At 48.4% G+C, this 27705-nt stretch overlaps 1 protein-coding gene across 3 annotated transcripts in view; it reads right to left on the bottom strand.

The window, feature by feature from the left end:
• LOC118779431 (nuclear receptor coactivator 3-like) overlaps window positions 1–27705 on the bottom strand; it is a 51168-nt gene that overhangs the window by 7192 nt on the left and 16271 nt on the right. For 2 of the 3 annotated variants that reach the window (XM_036531550.1, XM_036531548.1), the window contains exons 2-13: window positions 15456–15537; window positions 13204–13253; window positions 7989–8093; window positions 7104–7264; window positions 5102–5202; window positions 4560–4734; window positions 4018–4194; window positions 3603–3689; window positions 3338–3478; window positions 2749–2896; window positions 1685–2256; window positions 273–1267 (exon numbers count right to left, since the gene is read on the bottom strand). In XM_036531550.1, the coding sequence (XP_036387443.1) occupies window positions 273–1267; window positions 1685–2256; window positions 2749–2896; window positions 3338–3478; window positions 3603–3689; window positions 4018–4194; window positions 4560–4734; window positions 5102–5202; window positions 7104–7264; window positions 7989–8074 (2643 nt within the window). In that variant the 5' untranslated portion in view covers window positions 8075–8093; window positions 13204–13253; window positions 15456–15537. The remainder of the gene's footprint in view (window positions 1–272; window positions 1268–1684; window positions 2257–2748; window positions 2897–3337; window positions 3479–3602; window positions 3690–4017; window positions 4195–4559; window positions 4735–5101; window positions 5203–7103; window positions 7265–7988; window positions 8094–13203; window positions 13254–15455; window positions 15538–27705) is intronic. The other variant, XM_036531549.1, reaches the window with a different exon arrangement.

Consider the following 27705-nt stretch of genomic DNA (forward strand, 5'->3'; position numbering starts at 1 on the left):
TTACTCAGGGCTGTCTAAACGTTTGACTGGTACTGCGTGTGGGGGTGCAAACACACCCACACACGTACGCACATGTATGCACGTGCACAAAACCAACCCAACCACCCACAACAGCTGGTTCAGTAGCACGTCAGGTTGCTTTCTTGTGATGGTTACATTTAGAACAATGACCAAACAATGTCCAGATTATGAGAAAAACGCAGGCAAACAGACAACAGACAGAGAACGACAGACAGAGACAGATGCTGACGGAGAGGCTGATTGGCAGTTACCTCGTCTGCCGGCTCAGTCTTGACCTTGCCCTCTGTGCTGTCCGTGTTGGGGCCGCTGCAGTCTCCCTGAGCGCTCTTTCCCTCCAGCTCCTCCAGCTTGGGCTTGATGTCGCCAGGCTCCTCCTTGTTCAGAAGGTAGTGCAGTAGGGCGTGGGTCTTCTCCTTCCTGGGGCTGTGCTGCTCCTGCTTCACATCCACCATCCCCGCCCCGCTCCTGCCGGCCCCGCCCCCTGCCCCCAGCTCCGCCCCTACAGGCACCTTCCCAGTGGCCTCGGCGGTGATCTTGGCCACCTCGTCAGGGGTGTTCCCGTTCTGCAGGAGCTTGTGCAGGATCTTGTGCTTCTCCTGCAGCGAGTGGGTGGCATATTGGGCAGTGCTCGAGGAGGAAGAGGGGGCAGCCCCACCAGGGCCCTGCTGCCCCGGGGCAGCCGAGGAAGAGGAGGAAGAGACTCCCGCGGAGGCTGGGCTGGTGACGCACCCAGCGGGCTCCTTGGCGTCAGGCCCTGTGGGCGTGGAGGCTCCGGGAGGGGGCGCAGAGGGACCCCCGCCAGTGGCCAGGCAGAGCTCCTCGGTGGGCGACGTCAGCAGCTGCAGCAGCTTCTTGTGCCCCTTGTTGCCCGGCATCCACTTGGCTGGCTCGGAGCCGGCCCCGCCCCCCTCGCCGCCCTCCTTGCTGCCGTGCGGGCCCGCCTGGCTGTCCGGCCTCTCCCTGCCGCTGTCCGCCACGGAGGGGTGGGGGTGGGGGTCGCCCCCGCTGCTGTGCACGCCCGCCGGGCTTCCGGTGTCGCCGTGGCCCGGTTTACCCGCCGGGTTGCCCTGCTGCTGAGGGGGGTTGAGGCCGGGCGAGCTGTCGGGTTTGTGAGCGGGTGAGGTGAGGGCGGAGGACAGGGCACTGCCCACCCCCTCGCTGATGGCCTGCAGGGCATCCAGGGAGCTGTTGGAGAACGTGCTGGCTCCCCCAGCTGGGGGTGCTGGGCCAATGGGGGACTGCATTCCTGTGGGGCACAAACTGGGCAGTGAGTCTTTCTCTTTGTGGAACAAAGGATGACTACGTTTCCCAGGGGAACGCCCAGCAGAGTAAGACCAGCAAAACGTGCATTGTCAAGCAGAACATTAATATAGAACAGGTGCTGTGACTGGCCTTTTTGCCAGTAAACATTGTTACTGTGGGGAGCCACTGTAAATGAGTGAATGAGTGAATGAGTTAGACAGCAAGGGAGTAAGTGAATGAGTGCGTATGTGAGTCAGTCAAATTATTGTTTTGAGGGCTGCTTCCGCCAGCTGCAGCCAAAAGTACAGAATCATTTGCACGCTCTGTGACATTCAGCACCGTGTAAAAATGACTACAGGAAAAGACTGAAGAGGAAATGGAAACAGGATTCTGTGAGCCAGAGAGACAGATCCACACTTACCTCCCGGGGAAAACTGGCCCATTTTAGGACTGCCACGTGTCCTGGGTGAGACCATGAGGCCCTGCTGGGGGGCATTCATGCCTGGGCTGCCCTGGGAGGGACTATTCATGCCTCGGCCATACCCCCCACCCTGAAAGGGAGGCTGCTGCTGCTGTTGTTGCATGCCAGGGCCCGGGGGATTCATCTGATTCATTTGGTTCATCGAGTTCATCTGGTTCATCTGATTCATGGGCTTCATCTGATTCATTGGATTCATCTGGTTCATGGGATTCATCTGATTCATTTGATTCATGGGATTCATCTGATTCATTTGATTCATAGGATTCATCTGATTCATTTGATTCATCTGGTTCATGGAATTCATCTGATTCATGGGATTCATCTGATTCATCTGCATCATTCGGTTGCCACCGCTGCCATACATGGCTCCACCCATCTGGCCCATGTGACCCTGCTCGTTCACGCCATAGCCCCTGTTGGCCATACCCCCGCCAGGCTGGGCATTGGGGTTGGTGTTCGGCATGCCTTGTGGCCTCATACCACCCTGGTTGGTGCGATACCCATTCTGCTCTCTGAAAGAAAGCAAAAGCAACTGTGAGCTCACCCTGCTATCACCATTTATCACTCTGCCATCACAGACTAAAACTAAGGACAACAGCTTGCAAGAAGTAACCCAGTGCTACACAGCCCTGTATTAGCCCTGTGCTTTGTGCTTATTTAGACCTCAACTGAACCATTTGCTTTAACTATATATAACAAACAGCTGCTAAATGACACATTCTTCCTTCCTGTTAAATTAGACCACCAAATGAACCTTCCAAATGACACAGCAGCACCCTTGTCAGCCTGCTCATCTTTATTAAGAATGGGGTTTGCAGACACATGTCCGCATTTCATATGGTCCGTGGTTGCACTGTGCAGGTCTTGAGCCACATTTTCTAGCCATTTACGTCTGCCTTAGTGTGAATACTGTAGCGTCCAAGCCTGATTGTGCTTTGTGGTGCAAGTGTGGTTGTGGTCAACATATGGCTGGGCAGAGTGAACAGCGGTCAGCCAGCGGTTACCTCTGCAGCAGATGGGTGGATATGAAGCCCTGTGGTTCATTGGTCACGTGGTTGCGACACAGCTTGCTCTTTGTCTGTGCCGTGACGGGAGTGCCGTCTGACAGCGAGAAGTGGTACAGCGGGGTCTCGGCATGTCCCTGCATGAAAGCTGGGGACACGAGAGGAAACCGAGACAATATGATGAATGACACATCACATGACACCTGTCCTAAACGCCAGTGGTTGGTGCGGAAATAGCTTCACCTCTAAATGCTCTACTACTGTGTACTCAGTGGAAAAAGGCATGTAAATGTACCCATATAATTAAACAGTTAAGCCAGGGCCATTTGACATTGGACACCTGTGACACATGGGTTTGAGATAGTCACAAGTACTCTGTGCTCTGAGATACTCAGATGGTTGAGCATTGAGGAGTCCATTTCTGCTACTGTTGAAGGTAAACATGTTCAGATCTGCTGTCTCCTGAATATACATGAGCGGGGTGTGGTGAAACACAGACCATCCATAGCTGGGACACTAGCACTAGAACACTAGAACACCAGAGCCTCCTAAGATCAAACTGGACATCTCAGAGACACGGCAGGCTTACCCTCTTGGTAGTGGCGTCTGTGGGACCAGGGCTGGCCCTCGCTGTGGTGCAGGAACATCTGGATGCACCTGCGTAGGAGGTCCTCCCAGCCGGGCCGCATGGACGTGCGCAGCGAGTTCGGGTCCACCTGGATCAGCTTGCCTGCCGGGCGGAGGGGGGGGGCACACCAGAAAACCAAGCAGGTTAGAGAGCTGTGCGCTCAGCTACGACGGGCACGTTTTCAGGGGCCCCTCGCAGGACGGGGTGTGTTGTGCAGGGGGCTCACCTGAAAGCTCGTGCTTGGTGTTGAAACTCTCCGTACGCTCCACTGCGGTGATGCGGCGTGCCACACAGATCATGCAGGACTGCAGGTCTGCAGAGCAGAGTGAGAGACATAAGCCCGGTTTCCATTAATCCTTACTTCAGTATTAACACTACAAAAAGCAGAAAACAGATCAAATATACGTATTTTTTCCTGTTACACATCCTATACCTTAAAATTTTTTACATTTTATGAAAGGGCCTGACAACATACGAAAGTCATTTTTCTTCCTAATGTAACATAATGTAATAATGTTACACTTAATGTAATAATCCCAAACAGCTTGTACAAGGGTGAGTCCAAAAATGTTATTAAATAAAATATAAAATGAAGGAACATTGCTCATTTGGAACTGTGGCGAAGCAGTCCCTGTGGGTACCTTCGCCCTCCTCCATCATGGCTTTGGGCTGTGTAAGGGCGAAGCACTGCATGGTCTCGTATCGCGGGGCGCCGGCCCCCTCCTCCCCAGGGCCATGGCTGTACTTCACCAGCATGCGGCAGTTAAAGGTGTGGCTCTTCTGCCGCGGCGCTTCTCCTGCCCAAGACATGCCATTCACTGCGCGCGCACACACACGTACACGCACACACGAGCACAAACACACACACACACACACACACACACACACACACACACACACACAGACGTTAGTATTCCAGCATTACTGTAATTAGAAATACAGACTGCAGTGCCTGTTGTTAGCCTGGTCTGACACTGTTGCTCGTTTAAACTGAACAGACACACTTATGTTCTAATGTGATGGAAGTCACTCTGGATAAGAGCGTCTGCTAAATGCATGTAATGTAATGTAATGCATGAGTGGGAGTGTGTGCATGTGCAGATTTGTGTGTGCGTGTGTATGACTGCATATGCACGGTTGTGTGTGTGTGACTGTGTGCCCATCTGTTGTGATGCACTCTTACTGTTGGTCTTGGGCAGGTTCTTGTGGAACTCATCGCGGTCATCCTCATGCAGGATGGTGTAGACACTTGTGTTGATCAGCTCCTCCTGCTTGTACTGCAGGTACTGCGTCACGTTGTCAGACACAAAAACGATGCTGCCCTCCCGGTTGACCACGAACAAGAAGCCATCCAGAGCCTAAACAGGAGAAAGCCACTATGAAACAAAAGAGAACATGCTCTCCCGCACAACCAAACCCGGGCCTAAACAGCGTCCATCCAGCAGCTCTACTGATTCACTCTGCAATTACTACCATTCAGGATGCCAGACAACTCCACTGTGAAACATTTGAAGTAGGATGACACGGCCAATCACTACAGCTAGGCCATAGGGCACTCACGGATCAGAGGAAAGGGCCTGCCATGAAATACAGATATGCTGTTCTGCGCTGCATGCAATCTGGTCTCCATCACAGACACTGTATTACTATTAATCAATGGTTCAAATCAGTGGGTGTGGTTTCTGCTAAACCTCCGACTTTTGACCTCTGACCCAGAAGGCATACCTGAAGCAGCAGTGGCCCCAGATGGTCCTTGTCAATGACCCCCTGGCCCGTGGAGGACACATCGGCCTTCTGGACGTCATCGTCATTGGAGGAGGCTTTCCCTGGAGACGGAGACCACACCCTGATCAGACCCACCCACTGACCCCTGGAGCAGGCGTTCCATGTTCGCCGCTATTCCGCAATTCATAATCAACGTAACATCACCATGGTCACGAGCAGGTCATTATGATCGTTATGATAGCTGACCATGACTCATTAGTGACAGCTGAGCTAATGAGCTATAGGCTGGAGGCACCATCTTCTGACAGCCCATTGGAAGGGAGACAGACATGCTGAGTACATGAGGAGATACTCTTGTATCTACGAGGTTATTCTCTCCCCGCTCTGAGAATGGGGCAAGCTGGTGCTGTACTGGTAATCCTCTGAGCAGCGCCTAACCTCTATGGGTGTTCCACTTCCTGAGGCAGAGAATAACAGAGCATATGCAGAAGGGGGCATGTGTGAATGCAGCCAAGTGCAGGATGGGGCACATGCAGAAGCTTTGCTCCTAGGGAGATGCTGATCCTCCCAGGCTGAGAGGGCATTAGAACAGGGTGTCTGGTCTTCACATTCTGTACAATAACCCTTCCCTCCATTCATCGCTCAGCGATTCTGGTTGCCATTATCTCAACCCTCCTCCCACAGCCGAGTGAATATAGGAGACTCGGGGCAAAAGGACATGATGTCAGGATCGCTTATGGATATGACAGAGCGCCAAGAGGCAGAGAGTCAAATATTCATGACGTGTCTCCAATTTCATTCCAAGAAGAAAACTTTTATTTTCTCATTAATAATGAAACCTTGGAATGTTTCCACCTTAAATCTAAAAACAGCGGGCCAGGACCCCCAGGCATTCCATTCCCCCTATAGATCAGCTCATTGTCTGTACGACCAGGAACCAACAGGGGGCAGCACGTTTCAGAAGTTCAATCACAGAACTCCGAATCAACACGCACAGATTCTCATAACATATAACTGATACGATCTGACTGTTAGACTGGTGTAGGTCAAAGCTGTTGCATGTCAGATCCTGAGGGAGAACACAGATCCGCACTGTTCACAAGAAGTCTGCAATTACCCGATTCCAATGCTGAGCTGCCATGCTGGCTCACTTGGCACGACACCACAGCTTTTCTATAGCATAGCTAAACCGACGGAGCCATGCCACAGGACAAACTAAATGCTGGCGTCTGCTCACATCAACACGAGCACCACTGAGGCAGACAGTCTCCAGCTCCATAAAGGCAAAGGAACAGTTCAGCTCTCTGCAGTTGGGTAACGGCTGTACAATAAAAACTGCAAATACTGAGGTGGCATTTACAAGTGTTTGTCTGTAGTTCATAGAGACCCATTCTGCAAACAGGAATACTAAGTAATGTCTTTGCAACATTTAAAGGAGCTCATTCAACAACCTCTTGTACTTTTGACTTTGGGGAAAGGGGGGGCAGTACAGAAAGACAGAGAAAAGACAGTGGAGGGAGAGAAGAGAGAGAGACAGAGAGAGTGCAGTTTCATTATTCACTTCCTGTAACCATGGTAACAACTCTCCACAAAGTCTCAGCCTGGCAGCTGTAGCCTCTTCCCCTTCCTATTTAGATGTTGAAGATTCTGAGAACTGTCACTCTCGATACGAGGGGGCGGGGGTGGGTGTCTGGGAACGGGGCGGGGCCTATTTGCACAGCTCAGATGCTGTCTGCCTTCCAATCACCATCGTTTTCCTGCAAGGGGGATTTTTGGCAGGCGCTCTCCAAGCATCACACAGAGAAAGAGGAATATGACGCTGATCAAGTCATGTTTTTCCAGCCACGGCCAAATAAAAACTACAATACAAAAAAAGCCACAAAAACTACAACACAGCTTAAAGTACAGCACCTAGACTTCAAACACAACTTCTTTGACGGATATGATCAAACAAATAAACCCCCTAGGTTTAAGACCCCTAGAGGGCGCCTAAGAGCCCTACCTTGCTCCTTAATTTGCCGGATCTGCCGCACCGTCTCCTTGAGGATGGCGCACTTGTCCGGCTTGACGTTGAAGCTGTCAATGTCACTGAGGTTGGCGGAGATCAGCTCGGCCAGCTCCTCAATGTACTTGCTCTCCTGCTCCCGCCGCCTCTTGTCGCACCTGCGGAGGAAACCACACCCATATCACCCTCTCCATGACGACCACCCACACGCCATACATCCTCTAACGAGTGACGGGTCTCAAACAACTGCGACCGAGTTCACTGATTGCGTTCAAAATGGGGAATTTTACGAATTGGCAAGAAACTGCTGATCATTGAGTTACTCAGCAGATGGGCCCACTCAAGGCAAGTTATAAAGCAAAAGAAACTTCATAAAAATAAGCACCGATCTAAAAATCAATCAAGGATAAAGTACTCTCAACAAGACACTTTGATGCAAACACCCACATGCTCCTGGCTGAATTAGCCTTCGTAGGATCATGTGCGTCTGCTGTTTCAGTAAATGCCTTAGCTGTCGATCACTACACAGCTAAGAGCCTTAGACACTGGGTCAGCATTTCCCATATTTCATTAGCATCTTAGCCTTCTCCCTTGTCTCTATATATTCCCAAACACCCTTTCTCCAGAGGGCCCTTATTCATCTCCACAATCAAACATCACCTCCCCAGAACTCCCTTGACTGTTGCCTTGTTCATATATTATAGAAGGAAATGGTAACTACTTTTTTGTAGCAAAATATCACAGGGGTAGAGAAAGAAATGCAGTGATTAAGCATTCAACAGAACGATCCGGGTTAAAAATGTGTGTCGCCCCGTTATAAGCGGGTGGCCCATCTTTGGGGTGGTGCTGCAGGGTAAAGGCGGTGTCAGCAGGAAAACCCACCCGAGGCCAGGCGTGTCACAGGTGGAGAGTTTGCGTTTCCGGTCGGAGCACAGGGGCTCCAAGGAGTTGTCTCCCAGTCCACTCATCGTAAGCACATATCAGCACCTGGGGGAGGGTGGGGGGGAGAGACAGACACAGCATGAAACACATATTCATCAGCACACAGACAATGCTGCCAGCTGTACCCAACATACATATTCATATTCTCTTACAAGGGCTCAAACCCGTACCCCTGCTGTCCAAGCTCCAGTTCACCATCACAGCTCCACACTGCTGTTGCAGCAGGTTGTGACACTGACTGCGTTTTTATGAGACCATTATGACACTTTTCATCATAACCGTTCCACACACACACTGGCCCAGTCCTCACTGGGGCCAAATACAGAGACACTCCGGCAAAGCTGTTAAACAGAGGAAGGTTTACTGTGGTGGCGGGTGGCGACAGGGACGACACACACGCGTCCTGACCCTCGAGTTCGTGCCCCACCTAGCAGCCGCCTTGCTACGGCATGCGACCCGCGAGCACCATGGCGACACAGCGCTGGCCATCAGCCACCCGGGTGACGGCAGCCGGGCCCCACCCCTCCCCCCACAGCCGACCCGGCACTCTCCCAGGCCCTGGATTAGCAGCACACTCACTGTAAGCCATGCTCCACGACAAAGCCCATTAGAGAGAAGCCCATCACCCTTCCCAGCATGCCTCACAAGCCCTGAGACCAGGAAGTGAGAGGTTAGGACCATACTGATTGGTCGACAGACGTCGTGCCTTTCCATGATGTGGCGGAGAGGTGGGATAACTTGGAGCTGAGTGAAACTGAGTTTTTTTTTTTATCTCTCTGCTTCATGTGCATGAAGTCTTTTCTTTACCTTCACACAGATGTTCTTCTTTTCTTTTATTCTGTTCCTATGCTGAGTTCTAAGTATTACCTCAGAGGAAGTGGAGGGAAAAAAAAAACGACGCAGCGACACTCATTCACACTCCATCTATCAAGAGTTTCAAATTACCATCCAACGTGCTGCACACAGGTTCTCCCTGTACCTGCAATGAGCCACACAACCTCACCACACGCTCTAACACCGCCTTACTCCTACCGACTGCCCTCACCAAACCAGTGAAAACAAACAGCAGGAAAAGGGACTGGCTCAACATGACAGGTGATAAAAATGATGGGGGATCTGTAGCCAGAACAAACATCTACAATTCTCCTGTATTCAGGTAAAACAATATAATGTGAGTGATGGTGACACACACATCAAGTGCAGTGACTGTCATTCATTCATTCATTCATTTATTCAGTCATTCATTCATTCTTTCCTCAGAGGCGCTAATTCAGGACCACTAACAGAGCATTAAAGAACACAGGCATAGAGCACACCTGCACTATTAGTATCACTGGCAGTCATGATTGTAATAGCAGTACTATTTTTACTTATAAAATAAAAATAGGCCCACGATATTAAGTGTTCTAGCATACAAACAGGGTGGCATACCTCCATCATACTAACACAGAGCTTAATAATGTTCAATACGAGCAATGTTCAATTATCTTGCACTATGGAGTTACCATGGTGCTTGCATTAACTTGCATCGTAACATCATACTCATAGTGCAAGACAATGATCTATCAGTACAACTCTTACATTGCAGCAGCATACTCACAGCTTCAAACAACACTATATTAGTGCAACTAACATGATTCACACTGAATCATGCTAGTCTACTCATAGTGCTGCACAATGATCCTAAAAGGAACGCTATCTTGCATCATACTGCATCATATTTGCACCTTCTGTGTCTAGCATTGAGCTTTAGGAATATTAGACTATATCCAATTTCCCTCGTGGGTCGGAGTGGTCAGGTCAAAAATTGAAATTATAGGTCTCTCTTAATGTCCTCAGCCTACTTCATCCAAGAATACAAGTTATCTACATACTACACATTTCAAGTTGAGAAAAGACATTCTAAATTTCTAAGACACGGTCAGAAACAAGTAGGGTAAAATATATCTCACTTCCTCACAGAAAAGCTTAGTTGTTTACTACAGGCAAAATGAAGATGACAAGCACTGCTTCCAAACAGCTGCCTGTCCAGACACCAACTGTCAAATTATCTCTCTAAAACGGGAACCCATTTGCCTCTGGAGACGAACAATTTGCTACTGACCGCATCCATACCGGGAAGAACAGACACTGCTGGGGCTTTCGCCTCTGACCGAAACGCTGCCCTTTGGGCTGTAACCTAAGGACCAACTGTGCCCCGAGAAAACCAGTCAGCTGGCAGAATCTTCTCAGTGATGTTCTAAGAATGTTCTCAAACTCCACCTGTCCCAGTGGAGCCACCTTTCTGTCATTATATATCTGACGGACATCAGAGTGCATGCTTCCCGGATCCAGACACACCCCGCACAGCACACAAACACAACATGAAGCCTCTGGTACAGCAGAGGGGGAGACCCTTTGTCACGCGCTTCTCTGAACCGGGAACCCCCGAACGTGCGGTTCGGGTGAGTTCAATCACACAGGGTCCACTTAACAACGGATCACATTCCACTTAATTTGCTTTAAAAGACTTCTGAAGAACCACACAATGAAGGGGAGAGCTCCGTGGCTAAGCGCTCATAAGCGGCACCTACTCTGTGCCAGACTCACACAGCCGAGTGTTCTCTCACTGTATACTGCAGAGCTGCGAAAGAGACCGGGGGGGGGTCGCACACAGAGAGGCCGAGCCTCTGTATTACAGAGCTCATGCCTGATCCCCCATTTTAAAACACGTTATCGTCATCACCAAGGAATGGACTGCTTTTATTAGTCTAAATAAAAGGAACATTACTCTGAATACAAAAGGACAGCAGACTTTTTATTGTGTGCCAAATTAGGAAAAAAAACTCAAGTATGTTCACAAAGCACTAAAGTCTGCAGAACCAAAAAAAAACTACTCCAGAAGCCTTATTTTCTAACTGAAAATCAAATGTGTAAACAGCAGACAGTGAAAGAGGGTCTCCTCATGCAGTGGGGGATGGATCATTTCTTGGTCAAAATGAATTTTCACAAAGCAGAATAAACGAAAAAGGCAAAAATGATAAACAACAGGAAAATGAACCAAAATAGAGGGGGACACAGAGCACCCCTCTACTATCATCTGTATTTCTACCCACCTCTGTCAATTCCCAAACTGGACTGAGGGAAAGATTTTTCTCCCACCCCCAGAGATCCACCCCAGGTGCCCTTTCAGCAGAGTGAAGAGTGACACGTCTGTGAAACAAATGCGGCATTCTTCGCCCAGACTCCTCCTCGGCTTTGCTTATCTTTCCAAGCCGTGACCGAGGTAATGGACTGAGTGGGGTGGTGCTGATGTTTCTGGATATTGCCCACAGATAAAAAACCCTTAGGTCTTCCAAGCGTCAGTCATCAGCACCACTCTTCTTCTGCACCCTGGCATTTGACGAGGCGTTTGTGACATGGGTGCGAGTGGACTGTGAGGCCGAAGGAAAAAACTCAGTCCTGAAGGGAGATCCCACACAGGCTGAGGTGGATCTGCCTCTCTGCTCTGCCCATGGCCCCGCCCTGCACTGCTGCACCCTATCACATGATGCAGCACCCAGCCTATACACATACGCACAAACAGACACAGTAACTGACTGTGATGTGCAGATGCAATCAGTCGGTCACACCCAAACACACACACAGCTGGAATGCATGCAAAATAATAGAGGAAGAGAGACCCCGTGAGCTCAGACACGTCACGGACACCGCGGGTGGCGTGCTGCTGAGAAGCGCGTGGACTCACGCACATGTACACGCGCACACAAACACACACACATGCGCGCGCGCGCCCAGGCAGGCCCACAATACAGAGGCACACACCTGCAAACGTGTGCAGATATCTGACACCACCCGTCCAAACCTGGGGGAGAGAGCTGTGACCATTCGCTGACACAGAGCCGCGTCGCCCAGGAGCATCATGCAGGCGGGCCATTAGTCACCGAGGCCTCTATTGTTGGTGGAAGTGACAGGACACCGCCCACGGAGTGTGAGGGATGACACGGGGGCCCCCTGGCGCACCCAGATATCTGATGATCCGAGTCCTCTCCTCCATCAGCCGAGCTCCGGAGGCTCTGGGCTCATTAAAACGTGTCGCTAACTGCAGGGCTGAGAGGCATTATTGCCCCACTCATTTATCCTGACAGCTACAACCAATGGGCAAACGAGCGCCATGCTGAACCGATGAGATATGGCAAATCCTGTGAAAATCTCAGAGGGGGGCATTCGCTCCTGACACGGACACTCCCATCCCCCAAGTCACACGTGAATATTTTTTTCTACGTCCATCTTCACCCCCCTCACCTCTCTCCTCTTTTCATTCCATCACCATCTCTCCATCCCTGTCTCTCTCTCCCTCCCTCTCCTTTGTCTCCTCTTAATCCCTCTACGCCTTACCTTCTTCTCTATCATTCCCTCTTCATCCTCTCACTCTCTATGTCCCCTACCAATGTGCTTTACTGCCTTGGCAAACATCCTCCAAAGTAGGTGCACAACAAACCAACAGAGGAACTTCAAGCACAGGAACACAACGGCACAGTAAGAAAAATGTAAAAATACAACATATGGAAGAAAAATTAAAGTGAACTGAAGCTTAATTTAAGTTGTATTTTTCATTTAATATACAAATAATTAAGTTAAGATGGTGTTACATCAGAGGTGTTAAGTGTTATAAATGTTTTTCCTCAGGAGGTGCTGTACACTTTTCTTTCAGTCTCCAAAGACAATCTATCAAGGTCCCACAGGACAGGAAGTTGTGGACAGATTTGTTATTTTTGGGAGGCCAGTGTCTCTTCCTCCCTTGAGCTTCTATGCGCTTCACTTAATGATGAGTTGCAGTGTGAGCACAGTGTCCTCTCACCGTAGCCAGGTCTGCCTGTGTGGGCCAGCCTCTATCGCCAGGCCGTGCTCAGAGCCTAAACTCTGCCAAAACGTTTCCCGTCTTCATTTCACAGATACAGTCTGCGTGTCAGAGTGTTACTTCTTTATAGGCTTAAAGTTTGCCTGGTCCATTGCTGTGTGTATTCTCATAGTCGATGTCGTTGTTATTTGCAATTTACTGCATTGTGTAGGTAGTCAGTGTGTAGGGCAGTGTGTAGGTCAGCGTGTAGGCCATCAGCATGCAGAAAATTGAACCACCCTCCCAAGAAAGCCAACCGCTTACCCCCAGACTCACCTCTTCAGCAGAGTAAAACCATGAAATCAAACTTCACTCAACTTCACATCCTGGGGAGAAAAGAAAACAAACACAACAGAACTCAGTATGGGTTTGGACACCATGGGCAAAAAAGGCAGGTATTCCTTTGCAAATTCTAACATAATTACATTTAATTGGGTGTGCCAGGGGAGAAAAACTGAACAACAAAAAAGGGTGAGATATGCCTGCGTAGATGCTGGTATGCAACATTCACAGAAAAAGGTGTTTATTATTGCCCTGCTCTCTTTTTCACCTCCTCCCTTTCACCTGTGGTCTCTGACTAAATACCCTGCCTGTTGTGTCTAAATCTCCCTCTCATTCCATTTCAGCACTCATCAGTCTTCCTGTCCGCCCTCCCTCTCTCCCTCCCACTTTGATGGTATCTTTTACCTTTCTCTCCTGCCATTGCCACTAAAAGACTATTTTAAGAAGCCATACTAAACCAAACTAAAACGTGGCAAAACAGTTATGAACTAACTGTGAGGTATCTGCATGTGTGTATGCGGGAGGGTGTTTGTGTGGCTATTTTTCATTTACATTTGCATTTATTTATTTAGCAGACGCGTTTATCCAAAGCGACTTACAAAAGTGCATACAGTAAGTATAGCGACAGTACGGGGACAGGATGTGTACAGTTCCACAATGAGACAGTTCTCAGCTGAGAGCAAGGTCTGTTTGAGGACACAGTACTATTAGATTTGTACAACTACAGCGTATATGGCAACTTTCATGAAAGCAAATGTAAAGGTTATCTACGTGTTTGTGAGAGAGTGATTCCAAGTAACAGCGTGCATTTGCATTTCTGTGTGTGTGTGTATGTGTGTGCGTGTGTGTGTGTGTGTGTGTGTGTGTGTGTGTGTGTGAGCATGTGAGCATGCGAAGTGAATCACAGCAGCTGACTGAAGTGACAGGTGACTTTCCAGTCACACCACGCCGTCTCTCGTCGAGTTTAGGGAGGGAGGGGGATGCTGCTGTTGGTGGGCAGTTTAGAGCCCGAACCTCACGCTGACGTCGCAGTAACTGTCACGGCTCTGTGGCAGCTGCATTATGGGAACGCTGTGCGTCAGCTGTGTGGGTAGCTGTGTCACTGGGCCCAGCTGTTCTGAGTGGAGGCACTGTGAGGCATTCTGCAGTGACGTCACAGGCAACCCGCACCCCACCTTCCCCTTATTTACTCCCCGGGGGCCGCCACGCCACCAGTCCTGAGAGAGATTAATGCCCCGATTCGCCGTCTTCGCCAGGCACATCGCGGAGAATAATTTGACTCCTCCTTGAACTGCATCTCCACCTCATCCCCGCTGAGCCTCCTGCCAGCGCCGCCACAGACAGACGTGAAACGCAGCTACAGCCAGGGTCTCTCGCTCAGCCTTAAATCTGCGGCACAGACGTGACGGAAACGCTAGAGTCTCAAATGTGCGTTTGCGCGCGCGTGTGTGTGTGTGTGTGTGTGTGTGTGTGTGTGTGTGTGTGTGGAGACCTGGCTTTCGGTTTGCTTTGTTTTGAACAGAGCTCAGCGTTTCTGCTTGTAGTCACGCTGATATCGTTTCTGAAGTGGTGAGAGATACGGAGGAGGAGCCCCTTTTCTGCGGTCCCAAATCTTCCTATAGTGACGCAAACAGCGGTCTTAGCCAAGGGGAGGGGGTGTTTTAATCTTAATGCAGACACACCGACGTACCCCCCTGTCACATTCAACAGTTAATAACAGCTGCTTGTACTGAATCCAACAGCACTTCACCTGTGGATTGCTATGGATCTGATGCATCCATCACTTCAAATGCATAGCAAAGTGGATACAAGTTGCTGAAAAGACACACATATTCATAGCCAAGAAAACCCAGGGAAGGTTTTTACTTGGATTCACCACATAGTACACAGCCATTTGATTTGTGCTTGATGCACCCAACCAAAAACTTTCCCTGGGAACAATCTGGCAGAAAGGAACCCTAAATGGTCTTTCAGGACTGTAAGGCTGGAACTGAGGGCTGCTCCTGGCCGTGTTCTTTTTATGGGTGGAAATGAAACTTTTCCCATGTGCTTCCCGAGCAGCGGGGCCATCTTGAGGGAGCGTTTACAGTGCAAGTGAAGGAGGGGAAAATAGAGGAGGAATCTCCTCCAGCAAGGACGTCGCATACACATGAGATCAGACTCAGAGCTCCTGCACGTCGCACAAGCTCATTATTTAACGTCACCTGACAAACCTTATTGGGAGATTGTGGGAAAAGCATACTTACCCACCTTGGCATGAGTCTGATCTGCGTTCAGCCGTGGCCTGTCCAGAGTTTTGTCTGGTCTTTAGTAATGTGTGGGCTCCTCCTTCCAAGGGGGGAAAAGACACTTTATCAGTTCACTGCTGAAGATCTGATCCTCAAATTAATGCTAACTAACACACACCTCCAATTCACTAAGATCGCCCTGACAGACAGTGCCACAAGCACTAGAGAACAAGAAACGGTAATCAAACAAAAAACATCACTCAAATCTTGAATTAGAAAATACATTTTCAAACTCAACATCGGCCCACTGTTACACTTGTCGTGACCATTCTTCAGGGCTGTTTCTCATCTAAATGACACTCGTGTTGTTGTGTGACCCACTGAAGGGGGTGCTAAAGAGGTATTTCTCCTGTGAGGGTGTCTTTGAGGCTGGCAAGAGCTAGGAACGACCTCTAGCTCATTCAGTCAAACAAGGTACAGCAACAGCAGTGAATGGGGGCTCCAAATGCTTTCCAGAAGTGTGTGAGCATCATCACTGTTAACCATCTTCCAGAGAGATTCGAGAGCAGCGTGCAGGTTTATACTTTCAATACTTTTTAATTTTTTTATTTTAATTTTTAATGAAGCCATTCACATAAGGAACATATGTGAACTTCTACATTCTACTTCACTCTTCAACAGTTTACACATGTTGGGTGCATGTTTTCTTCCAACTGAGATAAAGTGCCTTCACTTGTATTACTTCAGTGTCCTGACCAATAATCAAGCCCAAAACTCTGCCAATTTGGACTCCACACTCAGAAATCCCCTGCTGAGTAAGAGTTACCCTCCAGCCTCCCACACTACCAGAAAGCAAAGGACACTGAGCTGCCGTGATGAGGGGAAGGAAATAAACCCTTCAAGATTCAGATTGGCTCTATGATCTCTGATTATGAGGGTCAGGGATCAAATCCCACTGTGGGATACCGCTTACTGAACCTCCAAACACACCGAAAAAAATCCCGCCTCAAACACAGGTAGCAGATGGTGTGAAACCGTACGCATGGTAAAGGCATCCCCTGAACGTGTGAATGACAAGGATGATGACCTGAACCTGCCTCTCTCGGTCCTGCTGTTACCGCGACTGCCCGCCGACACGCCTGGGGGCTGCCTCTCTCAGCAAAGCGCAGTCTTACTTATTCTCTGACCCCCAGACACTGACTGCCTCTCTGTTTTTATTGGCGGCCAGCCAAACCTTCCTCCCGCTGGAAATGTCCTATTGGCCGCTTCCCAAAGGGAAACAAAAAAAAAAAAAAAAAACGGCAGCAGCAGCAGCCCCTCCCTCTTCTTCCTGTCCCTGAGATTAACTAAAAATGTCCAAAACTTCACAGGAAAAAAAAATTATAGTAAAACAGGAAGCACCCAAAAGCCAGCATCCTGTTTGGGTCCCCCAGCGCAAGTCTTCGCAGACACTACCCCTTCCTGGAAACGTGCTAATGCCTGACTCTGCCTCATCTGCATATTTCTTTTTGTCATCTCACTCCGTCTCCCCCTCCTCCTCTGTGCCTGCTCTCCTGATCTGTTAGCACCCCTCTCACATTCGGCTGAATACCCGCCATCCAAGATGGCGAGAAAAACAGCAGCAACAGAAAGCAATGAGTGACAGTTTAGAAAATATCAGTTTCTCTGTGAGCTTCCACTGTCCTTAGGTGGTCCTAGCATACACACACAAGGCTTTGCTACCTAACGGGGGCAACGATGCCGCTCTTCCAAATGGGACTCATTTATCATCATAACCCCAATCCTTGATCATACATCTAGACAAACACAATTGTGTTAATGGTAAGGCAAGGCTGTAAACCAGACAGTTTAAACCTACCAGTCCCTCAGATGCTGTGCTGCCAGGTCAGGTATCCCCCTCTGAGACAGGTGCACCTGCCCATGTACAGTTACTGAACAGATGACAGTAGCTGCTGGAAACATGGTCTAGAAGGTGGGCACACCAAATGCAGAAACACAACTACTGGAATTTCTGCACGTTGCAGGTGAACTGGGTGCCACGGGGGCACACATTCTGAGGCTCTTTTCCTAGCTAGTTCCTTGCTGACTGTGAACTCTGTAAGCCTATTTACCATCGTTTGCATGTCAACAACCTCTGCGATTTTTGCCAGATCCTGCTACTGCTGATTAATGAAGCTACTGTTATGCACTGGGCCTCCACCAACAAATACAAAGCCAACTTTAGCTGATAGCATTTTTATTCGTTGAAAGAGATCGGGAAATGCTCAAAAGTACAAATAAAATTATTTAATTTTTCTGGCAGAGGTGGACTCAGTTGGTTCAAACACCAAGAACCCAAAAACGACTTGCAAACGATTTATCCCCAAGGAAAGCTTTCAGTCGAGCCATTAAAACAACCCCTAATATTCACTTGCTTAGGTTAGCTATGCCCACAAAGAGAGGGAAGTTGGGCACAATACATGTTTAAAACATTCTGCAGGTCAAAACAGGGTGATGCTGAGCGCACCATATGCGTCTGCGCTGGACACAGCAGTCCCCTACGAGAGGTGCTGGAGTGTGCAGCCACGTCCTGAGCCATCTGTCTTTTCCAGCAGGCGATTCCTGATGTCCCCGCACTGCGAGTCTCATCTCTGCACACGGCAGCAGTTTAATGAGTCACGCGCAGGGAGGGGAGGGAGACGCCCAGGAGGCAGGACACCACCTCCAACCAGGTCACCCATAAGTTCACCTACTTCCTGCTACGAAACGGAGCTAGCGATTCTCCTGAAGAACTGAACAGGACAGCCCCGTATGATGTGTGCTGAGGGGGGTGACAGTGGACCAGCACCTAAGCAGAAATAACTGCGAAGCGCCCAAGTAGTCAAACAGGGGAACCGTCTGTGTATCACTCGCAGCAAATGGGTTTTTAAAAGGTCTGCCAACTGTGTGGACCTGAGCAACTGTATGCGCACTCATGAACATAAAACTGCATATATTCACACAAACATGTGATACCACACCTCCCTGCCCCTACTCGCCACCCCACCCCCACATAACCAAACCAAACCAAACCACTCTCCAAACACACACACACACGCGTGCGCACATGCACGCGCACACACACACACACACACACACACACATGCACGCACATGCACGCACAAACTCAAAAGGAAATGTCATAGGAGCAGGAAGCCTGTTCTTAATGTTTCCATACAACCCTCATAGTTTGAACTCTGGTTGACTTCTCTTAGCTCAGCCCCTTAACAGAAACAGCAGTTGGAGAAAATGCAAACAGGCGCCAAGCCGCAGTTTGGCACCTGGCCTTCTATAGAACAAAATCCAACCTCTGTGACTAATAAAGAAATGAACTTTCAGCTCAGTGCCTCATGAAGACAGGAAAGGGGAGGTGAGGAGAATTTGTACCAGTTTGCGCTCAGTCCAAATAAACCTGCCATACTTTACGATTTCTCTGCTGGCCTGCTGCAAACATGGCTGACCTCAGACGTACTCAGACTCCAGTGGAGGAGCATTTCCTTGAAGCTCCACTTTATCAGGAATCACAAAGCATGCAGAACATGCAAACGAGATGATGCGGCGTCAGCGCACTGGGGAACGGGTTCTGTGGTGGTGGTGGGGGTGCTAAGTGTGAGCAAAGACACACACAAAGCAGAACAGGAGTTCCGGGAATTGCACCTTCCATCTACAGCACAGGGCTAACTCAGAATGGAACGAACGCACTCCCCCCTGAGCAGCTCGATGCTGTGCGCCTCCGATGCTGCAGAACCTCCTCCGATGCTCTCCGTAGGGCCGTTCAGAGTGGGGTGGTTTTGGGGGGGGGGCTTACTGCAGCACAGCAGCAAACCGGAAATGCTGCTGGACCCGACTCGAACGCTCTCACGCTCAAAGACACTCACAGCAGCAGCTGAATGTCTCCTTAAACAAACATAGCAAAAATATGCAGGTGACAGAGAGTCTTGCACAAGTAGCAAAAATATTGCATAAGAAATCTCTTTCTCGACCCCATTCTCTTCACAGCCAAATTCAGATATTGAGGAGCCTAAAATATGAACTTGGTGAGGTGCACTGTGTGAGCATGGAGATCTGAGCAGGAAGAGGGCGGCGGCTATACCCTTCTGCATATTGCCTCTCAGGCCTGCACAATGCAGTGAAGCCACTGTGCTGATCAGAGTGGCGAAGGGACACTCTAATCTGCAGCATGGCTCCTAAATCTGAGCTCTGTGAAACACACGCTCTCCCAAAACAAAGATGAGGTACCAGGCCAGCCCACTCCCAGATCCATCAACCAGTAAAGCTCTAACGTTCAAGTGTGCAAACAGATTTTGTTTTTGGGCGCCAGTGTAGCATAGTGATAAGGAGCAGGACTCGTAACCAAAAAGTTACCGGTTCGATTCCCTATTGGGGCACTGCAGCTGTAACCCCTTGAGCAAGGTGCTTAACCCAGAATTACCTCAGTAAATATCAAGCTGTATAAATGGATAACGTGTAAATAATTGTAACCTATATGAGTCGCTCTGGCTAAGAGCATCGGCTAAATGCCAACAATATAATGTAATGTCAGGGGGAAGGAGGGTTCTTGCATGAAAAAAAGAAACTGGAAAAAAGTTTGGATGCAGACAGGCAGCGACAGAATGTGGAATGACAAAGAAAAACAAAAAGAGTGAAAACAGTACAGAAAGAGAAAAAACAGGGAGAAACAATCTACCGGGGCTTGAAGCCTTGAAAACCGCCCGTCGCCCTGATCCACAGACACTTGGAACACAGCCTGCCTTCCCACTGAAACTGCCCTTTCTCACCAAAACTGCGCACACTCTCACAGAAACTGCACATTCTCACAATGCTCCACATGTTCTGGCCGAAACTGCGCACACACATGGTATTCACCCAGCAGAAGACGTCAGCTGGAGGGAGTTGTGGACTTCCAAGTGCATCAAGACATAAAAATGCGGCATTACTGTTTTTGATCACAGAGATGGGCCCCATCTGTACAGCAGGAAGAGCCTCAGAGGCGTTTGAATTGAGGACGTTGGACACCTCTTCATTTGGATAAATTAGCCTGGCAGCCAAGACCTACAGGGAATAGGCCTTGTGTGGCAAAACGACAGACATCATATGGAGCCAATTTTAAAAAAGTACAGGAAGTGCAGCTCTAACCAATCGATGAGGCCGCACAGTGGGGGAAACCCCTAGTAAAAGATTCTCAGGTTTTCTGACTAACAACTTCAAAAGTTACATCTGATTCTGCTATCGGTTTGCCATCAACTTCTAAAAGAATGATAACCTAATGAAATGGCAAGGTTTTCTTAGTGGCATCGCTGACAACACAGCAGTTATCAGCCTCAAAACATGACTCAAAGAGGTGCATCTGGGAGAAGAATTTTCATGCAAGTAATTTGTTATAATGTTGTTCCTCGTAGCTGATAGAGGTGACTTGGTAAAATTCCACTACTATTCACAGTGTTTTGGGCTTCAAGAACTTTCAAGGGAGACCTTTTATGGGGTAAGAAGTGATGTCCAAGTTGCACAGTACTGTAAACTGAACATCAGTGCATAGTGTATCAGTGTGCATCAACTATCATCAGTGTATATTTTTAGATGGGTCATCAAATCATCTAAATATTTACACAGACACTTCTAACTGTAAAATGCCTGTCTGCTGGTACTATCAGTGTTGATCCACTGTATGGTTTTGGAAATGGACTTTAAAAATGGATTAGGGCCTATAAGTGATATGAAATATGGGCCATAAATGCTGGAGGAAAGAATACTGAGTGAGGGAAAGGGAGGTACAAGGAAGCAAGGACAGAGGGAGCACAGGAGCCAAATATCTGGTCATATATGAGAATTTCTGTGACAATAAGATTCATAAATGGAGCAAATCAGTACAACACCCATAAGCCACCTGCATCACTGACAGTTGCAAAAAGAGGCATCTTCAACCAGGTCTTGTTTTTCTGAAAATGTAATTAAACCACATGCACACGTAAAGGGTTTGGTAATTCTGAGGTAATCTAAATGGAGAGTTAAATCAATTCATAAAAAGGTACTTAGGGTGGCTGTCTCAGAAAAAAGACCCTAGGGAAAGCACTTGGTTGGACATAGCAAGAATCAGTAAATCAGCCCTTTCAAAGGGAACCTGATGAAGTGTGTGCTTGCCTGAGCACTTTCCCCGGGCTGCCTTCACTGCCGTCCATTACACACCAAATTATTTTCAAGCTCCAAGTAGACACTCAAGTTAAATAATAACTGAGGTAAACAAACAGAGATTTTTCACAGAAAAACCCTCAGTGACATTTCAGGTCACTTAGACTGGTTAAACAGAACAACGCCTCACACCCTTAAACTCAATGAGCGAGAGTGAGAGAGAGAGAGAAAAAAGGTTGCTATTTATAGAAAGAGAAACTAAGGGGATTTTTTTGCTCTTTCTCACTCTTTTTTGTTGTTCCTTCGTGCATTGATAAATACCACCTATTAGTGATAATATACAGCAGTTTTAATTAAGAGTTCTATTCCATACAGCACCGCTTAACAATCATGTTCTTTTATAAGGTAATGGCAGTAGAGGAGGTTTAATTGAGTGAGAGGAAGAGATAGTGAAAGTAACCTGCCCTCACAATGTGTGGGGGACAATGACTCCACCTGTGCGGACCTAAGGTTCAGAGATCATGTGAGAAATCAGTTGGCGGGGTCCGGGTGACGCTCAGTGACAGCGGGACGAGGGCGAGGGCCACACCCCCCTTGCCACGGCATCCCACGCGCATTTCCTGACGCGGTGGGCGGAGCTGCAGTGGAAATGCATGACTCACTTGTTTTTCTGAATTTCATCACAGTCCTATACGTTCCAGACACAAGCTGACTTGGTTAAAATGTAAATCCCCTGATCTTCTGATCTCAGTGACACCCACTGGAAACACACTCAGAAACGTCACCAGGGATATCCACTTAGACAGTTCAAAGATAGCTAAGCCGGTGTGTCCATGTATCTATACATACACACGCACAAACACACAAACTTCTGTGTCTTCTTTCAAAAAGAAGTCAGGAAAAGGAATTCATTCTGAAGAGAAGAAAACGTGGATGATTGTTGAGAGTCAGAGGGAGGGAGAGAGCAACAGAGAGCAGGAGAGACAGAAAGGAAGAGCGACAGAGAGATAGAGAGGTGGAGACAATGAGGAAAAAGGGGTCGGGAGAGAGAAAGGAAGGGAGAAACAAAGGGAGTAGAGAGAGACAGACAGAGGAGGGAGGGTGGAAGGAGCTCAGACTTGCAGACATATGCCAAGCATGTGTGTACATGTGCAGATTTAGCTTTCTAAAGAGGAATAAAGCCTCCATTATCCACTCTTAATACGCACTGGCTATCAGGAACTCATGCCAAGCCTCAAGACTCAAGAGGACAGGAGAAAAAATGAGAGGACTGGTTGGTTGAAGACGCAAAGCTCTGAAGGAGACAGAGTGACAATTAGGGGATGGTGATAAAAAAAAAAAAACTGCCTCCCACCCCCACCCTTTGGTCCAGAGAGAATGTGACCCACAGAGCAGGGAAGGGGGTGCTTGCACATCTGAACAAATTGCAACCCAGACACAAACTTCAACCGCCACCCCTCCTTCACAGACAGACAGACAGACAGACAGACACATACATACATACATACATACATACATACACACATACATACATACACACACACACACACACACACACACACAAACTCTCTTTATCTCACAAAGAGAACTCCTGCTCAACTGCTCCTCATCAAATAGCAATAGCCAAGTTCCTCACTTCCCCTGCATAACCCCTGTGAAAACAGCCATCCCATTTACGGACTTTTCATGAGCTTATGGCATCTCTGGCACTGTCTCCTGAGAAAGGAAGCATGTCGACCTGACTATGTCTGTATGATGTAGCAGCATGATGTAGTGGTAGAGAGAAGGGCGTTACCACTGGTCAACTTCCAAGTGGGCCACTACCAGTCTGCTCTTGGGCAAGGTGCTTATCCCACATTGTCTCAGTAAATATCTAGCTTTATACATAAATAACATAAAGACTAAGCAATGCAAAACCACTCTGGATACTTGTGTCTACCAGCAGACACAATGTAATACAATATAATGTAATGTACTGAGGTGGTAATGATTAGGTCAGGCATAATTCCAGAGAAGGCCTCTTGTCACCTCTCACATCTTTTCTTTGGTGAAAAGAGGCCTTCATCCAGGACAACTTGTGTAAAATTTTACATCATAGCTGTGAATATCCTTCATTCCAAGAAAAATCGAATACTTTAATACTTTCATAAATCCATTTCTAGATGAGAATTATTATTTTTTTTTTACCTGAGATACTTCAACCAACAGCAGCATCTAAGATATAAACCTGTGCCGTCAGGTCCAGGGTCCTATGTTCGAACCATAACACCACAAACAGCCCTGCCATGTTTCAGAGACACCTGTCACTCACACTGAGACTCCACCCCTGAGTGTGCATAACCACACGGCTCAGTATGCGTGTCAGTTTGACTGGCCGAGTCTGCGTGAACGAGTTATAGTAAACAAAAGACAGCGTGCGTGCGAGCGAGCTGTAGAAAGATCTACTCTTTTAGGCTTTCCTCAAAAAACAAAGCCAGAGGCAGCAGGTGAGAGGCATGGGGGTGCTGGGTGCCATAATTTTCACAGAATTCTCTCAGATGACATCAAGAAGCAGCAGCCCAGTCATTCTGCACCTGTGTGCGCAGCCTGTGAGTACCCAGACTAGGTGCTCTGTTCAGCGCATGAAACCAGGCTGTGTGTCGCCCCCCCCCCCCCCGCCCAGTGTAGAGAGCTGTAATTTATGGCTTTAACTAACAATTCTCAATCAGGAATAGAAAATTACACCCCTCCTCAGAAAATTATACAGCTTCAAAACATTTGGTGCCACTATTTATAATCTAATTACAGGATGTGAATGAAACGGCAGACGGGGCAGCGATTTCACGGCTCTGTTAAGCCAGGGGCCAGCAGCAGCTCTGGAGGCATCTCGGGCCTAATTACTGTAATAGGGTCAATCAATGCATCCTGCCCACCCTATTTGGAGTGGCTGTCGCTCTCCAGTCAGACAGGGCCCATGTTCTACAGCACTGTGCCAGCAGCGAGCAAAACGGAGCAGTCATCACTCAGAGTATGACTGGCGTCAAACAGCCCTGGTGCCACCACTGGCACACCACTGAGGCGCATGCTGTTGTGGTTTTACGGTTGTCACAGCACAGCTGCACCAGGCTTATAAAACGTCCAATCGGGAGACAAAAAGGAACTTTATTTTTTACTGGCACTGTACATTTCTCACAGGGGGTGAATAACAAAAGGTACTGTTAATGCATCGGGTCCGCCACTCATCCTCAAAATTAAATTGTTATTTTGAGAATTAACACATAAAAATACCTACATTTGCCAGCAGTAAGGGTTAATGTCAACTAAATGACCATTTGGTCCAAATTTTCTCCTGTCTACATACAACAATCTACAGGTACTCTGCGAAGTACTCAACAAAAAAGACCTCAAATTGTACAAATGCTAGGAAGTTCCAAAACTGCAATTAATATGAATAAGACAAGAAAGGCTGCACTCATTTTGGCACAAGACTTATCTGCAAAGTCATGCCAAGATTGGAAAATGATGCAGGTATAAACTTCAGAACATTTTTCAGGTTCCCCCCCCCCCCCCCCATTAACCGGTCAGGCTTCAGGAACAGGAAGTCCGTGGGTCAGGATGACACTAACCAGGCTGACACTAACAGAGCCGCTATGGAAGCAAGCCACCGCTTCGCTGCAGACACGTCCATAGTGGGAAGCGGAGACTAACCATGCGTTACCCGCTCCCTTTAACCCAGCGGGTTTAGCCAGACTGATCTCACAATGCTCCCCATTCACAAAACCGGACACTAACAAAACCGCGGTGCCATCTGAGATATTACCCTTCACCCCTTCACTTCCCTACCTGGGAACTGAACCAGCAGCCTGCAATTACTGTGCTCTGTGGCACTGACCATAGATCAGTTTCACCTTCTCGCGCAAAATGGTTGTGCTCGCAATAAAGGACTGGTCAGCTAAGCGTGGACACAGATGGGACACATCTACCAAGTGCAGACGGGGGGAGAGCAACTGATACACAAGTGAAATACACAAAGAGAAAAATCATGTGCCTTTTGTCTGCACAAGCTCGTAGCTGTCAGGACAGACTGTCTGCCTCCCGTCGAGGTGACGAGGTGTTTTGGTGTCTGCGGGAGGTGCAGAAGTGTCCGTTTCGAACAAGTGGAGGCCCCTCCCATGCAGACCGTGCGGTAGAAAGCGCAGCAGGGGGGTGGGAGGGGGGTTGGGGGGGGTTCTCACTGGCACTAAGGTGAATCAGCTCTATTTTAGGTAGCCTGCAAAGTTGATGGGCAAACAAAACAAGCCCTGTCCTCAGATGTTTGGAGACTTCTCTTTGCCTACCTGGCTGTCCATTTAAGGCTTTTTACAAAATGTTACATGCATGTATGTACACAGGCATGTACACTCGCAGAGACAAAAACACAAGCACGCCAGCAAAGACGGATGTTTTCAGCTCTCGCAAGCCTGGGATGTCCCGGGGTGCGTGCAGCCACACGCAGCAAGTCACAGCCAATCACGGTCAATCACGGTCCAGTTCCAGCCAATCAGAGCATACCTCTCATTCCAGGGGATTTTCACACACGCAGGGAGAAGGGAAAGGTTGTTCAGAGGGGAGAGGAGCTATTTGAATCATCACTGTGTGTTTCATGGAAGGCTCCTGTTGAGAAAGCATATCTAATGCCCCCCTCCCCAACCCCCCAAACCACCATCCTACCTTCCCATTTGCCAAAAGCACAGCAGTCAAAAACAGCAATGTCCACTGAGGCACATGCATCAGTCCAGGAAAAACACAAAGAAAATGAGAGGTGGAAAACAAGCCGGCACTGCACAGCCGGCTGACCATGTCGCGGGGCAGAAAATCTCGACCGCTGGGGACAACAAATCACATTTTACTCCCACTCTCTCATCAATCACCAGCTCAAACAAAAGCACAGCAAGAGAGGGCGGATAATTGCATGGAAGCAAGAGCACGCACACACACACACACACACACACACACACAAAAATACAAACACACAGGCCATACACTCGCATGCCTGGATGCTTCCAAAAACACAACTTGTTCTACCATTATCCTTTGTGTCAGTGAAAATTCACCCAGTACAGACAACCACTACAAACAAAAAGCGTCCCCACTTTAAATATTCACAGTAAACATGTATGGGGGCAGGGGAGCTCTTTGCTCTTTGGAAATCATTATATTTCTTGTTGGTATCAATCTCCTATGCCATTAGCACAGAGCTCTGGGACTCTTCATCTAATGGACTGTCTCCGAAGGGTGGAGTAATTGGATTCAATGGGAAAAATGTCCAGGGGACGGCTTATGTGAAATCCATCCGTTAAGCAGCCATATGGTGCTGGAGCCACAGGCAGCCAGAGAGGAGGAAGCTGTCATGCCAAGCTGCCCACCCACTCCGCCCACAGCCTGTCCTTCTTCATAACCTTCATCATCCTCGTCTTCATCTTGGGGACCACGCTCAGAACTCAGAACTTTTTTTTTTTTTTATAAACCATAACTGTATACTTAATGCCCTCATTGTACCAGCAACACTGGTAAAAATACAATAAAATAACAAAAAAAAAATTCAAAGACTCATGCAGGTCAATGGTAGGTCATGGGAGTCTCCTCCTGCAAAACGGAATATCAGAAAAACTACTAATAAATTCAGATTTATTCTTTTAGAAATGCACTGTGTTCATTGCGTAAACACAGACACACAAACTCACACGCATAAACAACAAGAGACCCACCCATGCACAAACCCTATCATTGTAACACGCCTTCATTTAAACACACCACGAAAGGGGTGTGTCACAAGCATCTGAAGCTCATGAGCTTCTCCAGTGCCAACAAGCCCTTTCAGTTTTGGCTTTTCGGCCTGATGTGCAAAAGCAGGCTATAGCAATGAGCCCTGCAGGGCCACGCTCTGACTTTGTCTCCCCAGCAGCCCTCGTGAGGCCATCACAGAGAGCGCTGCTCTCCCAGTTTAACTCGTGAAATCGTTAAGTCGCTGGAGCCCGGGGGGCCCCCCTTCCCTGCCTGATCTCTAATGACGGACAACACAGCCAAACAGCCTGCCCCTTGCTGCACTCCTATAGGTTTCTCTTTTTTATTTTTTTTAACAGGGAGTTGTGTGTCTAATTACGGC

The sequence above is a fragment of the Megalops cyprinoides genome, chromosome 6 (assembly GCF_013368585.1).
Source record: "Megalops cyprinoides isolate fMegCyp1 chromosome 6, fMegCyp1.pri, whole genome shotgun sequence".
Classification (NCBI taxonomy): Eukaryota; Metazoa; Chordata; class Actinopteri; order Elopiformes; family Megalopidae; genus Megalops; species Megalops cyprinoides.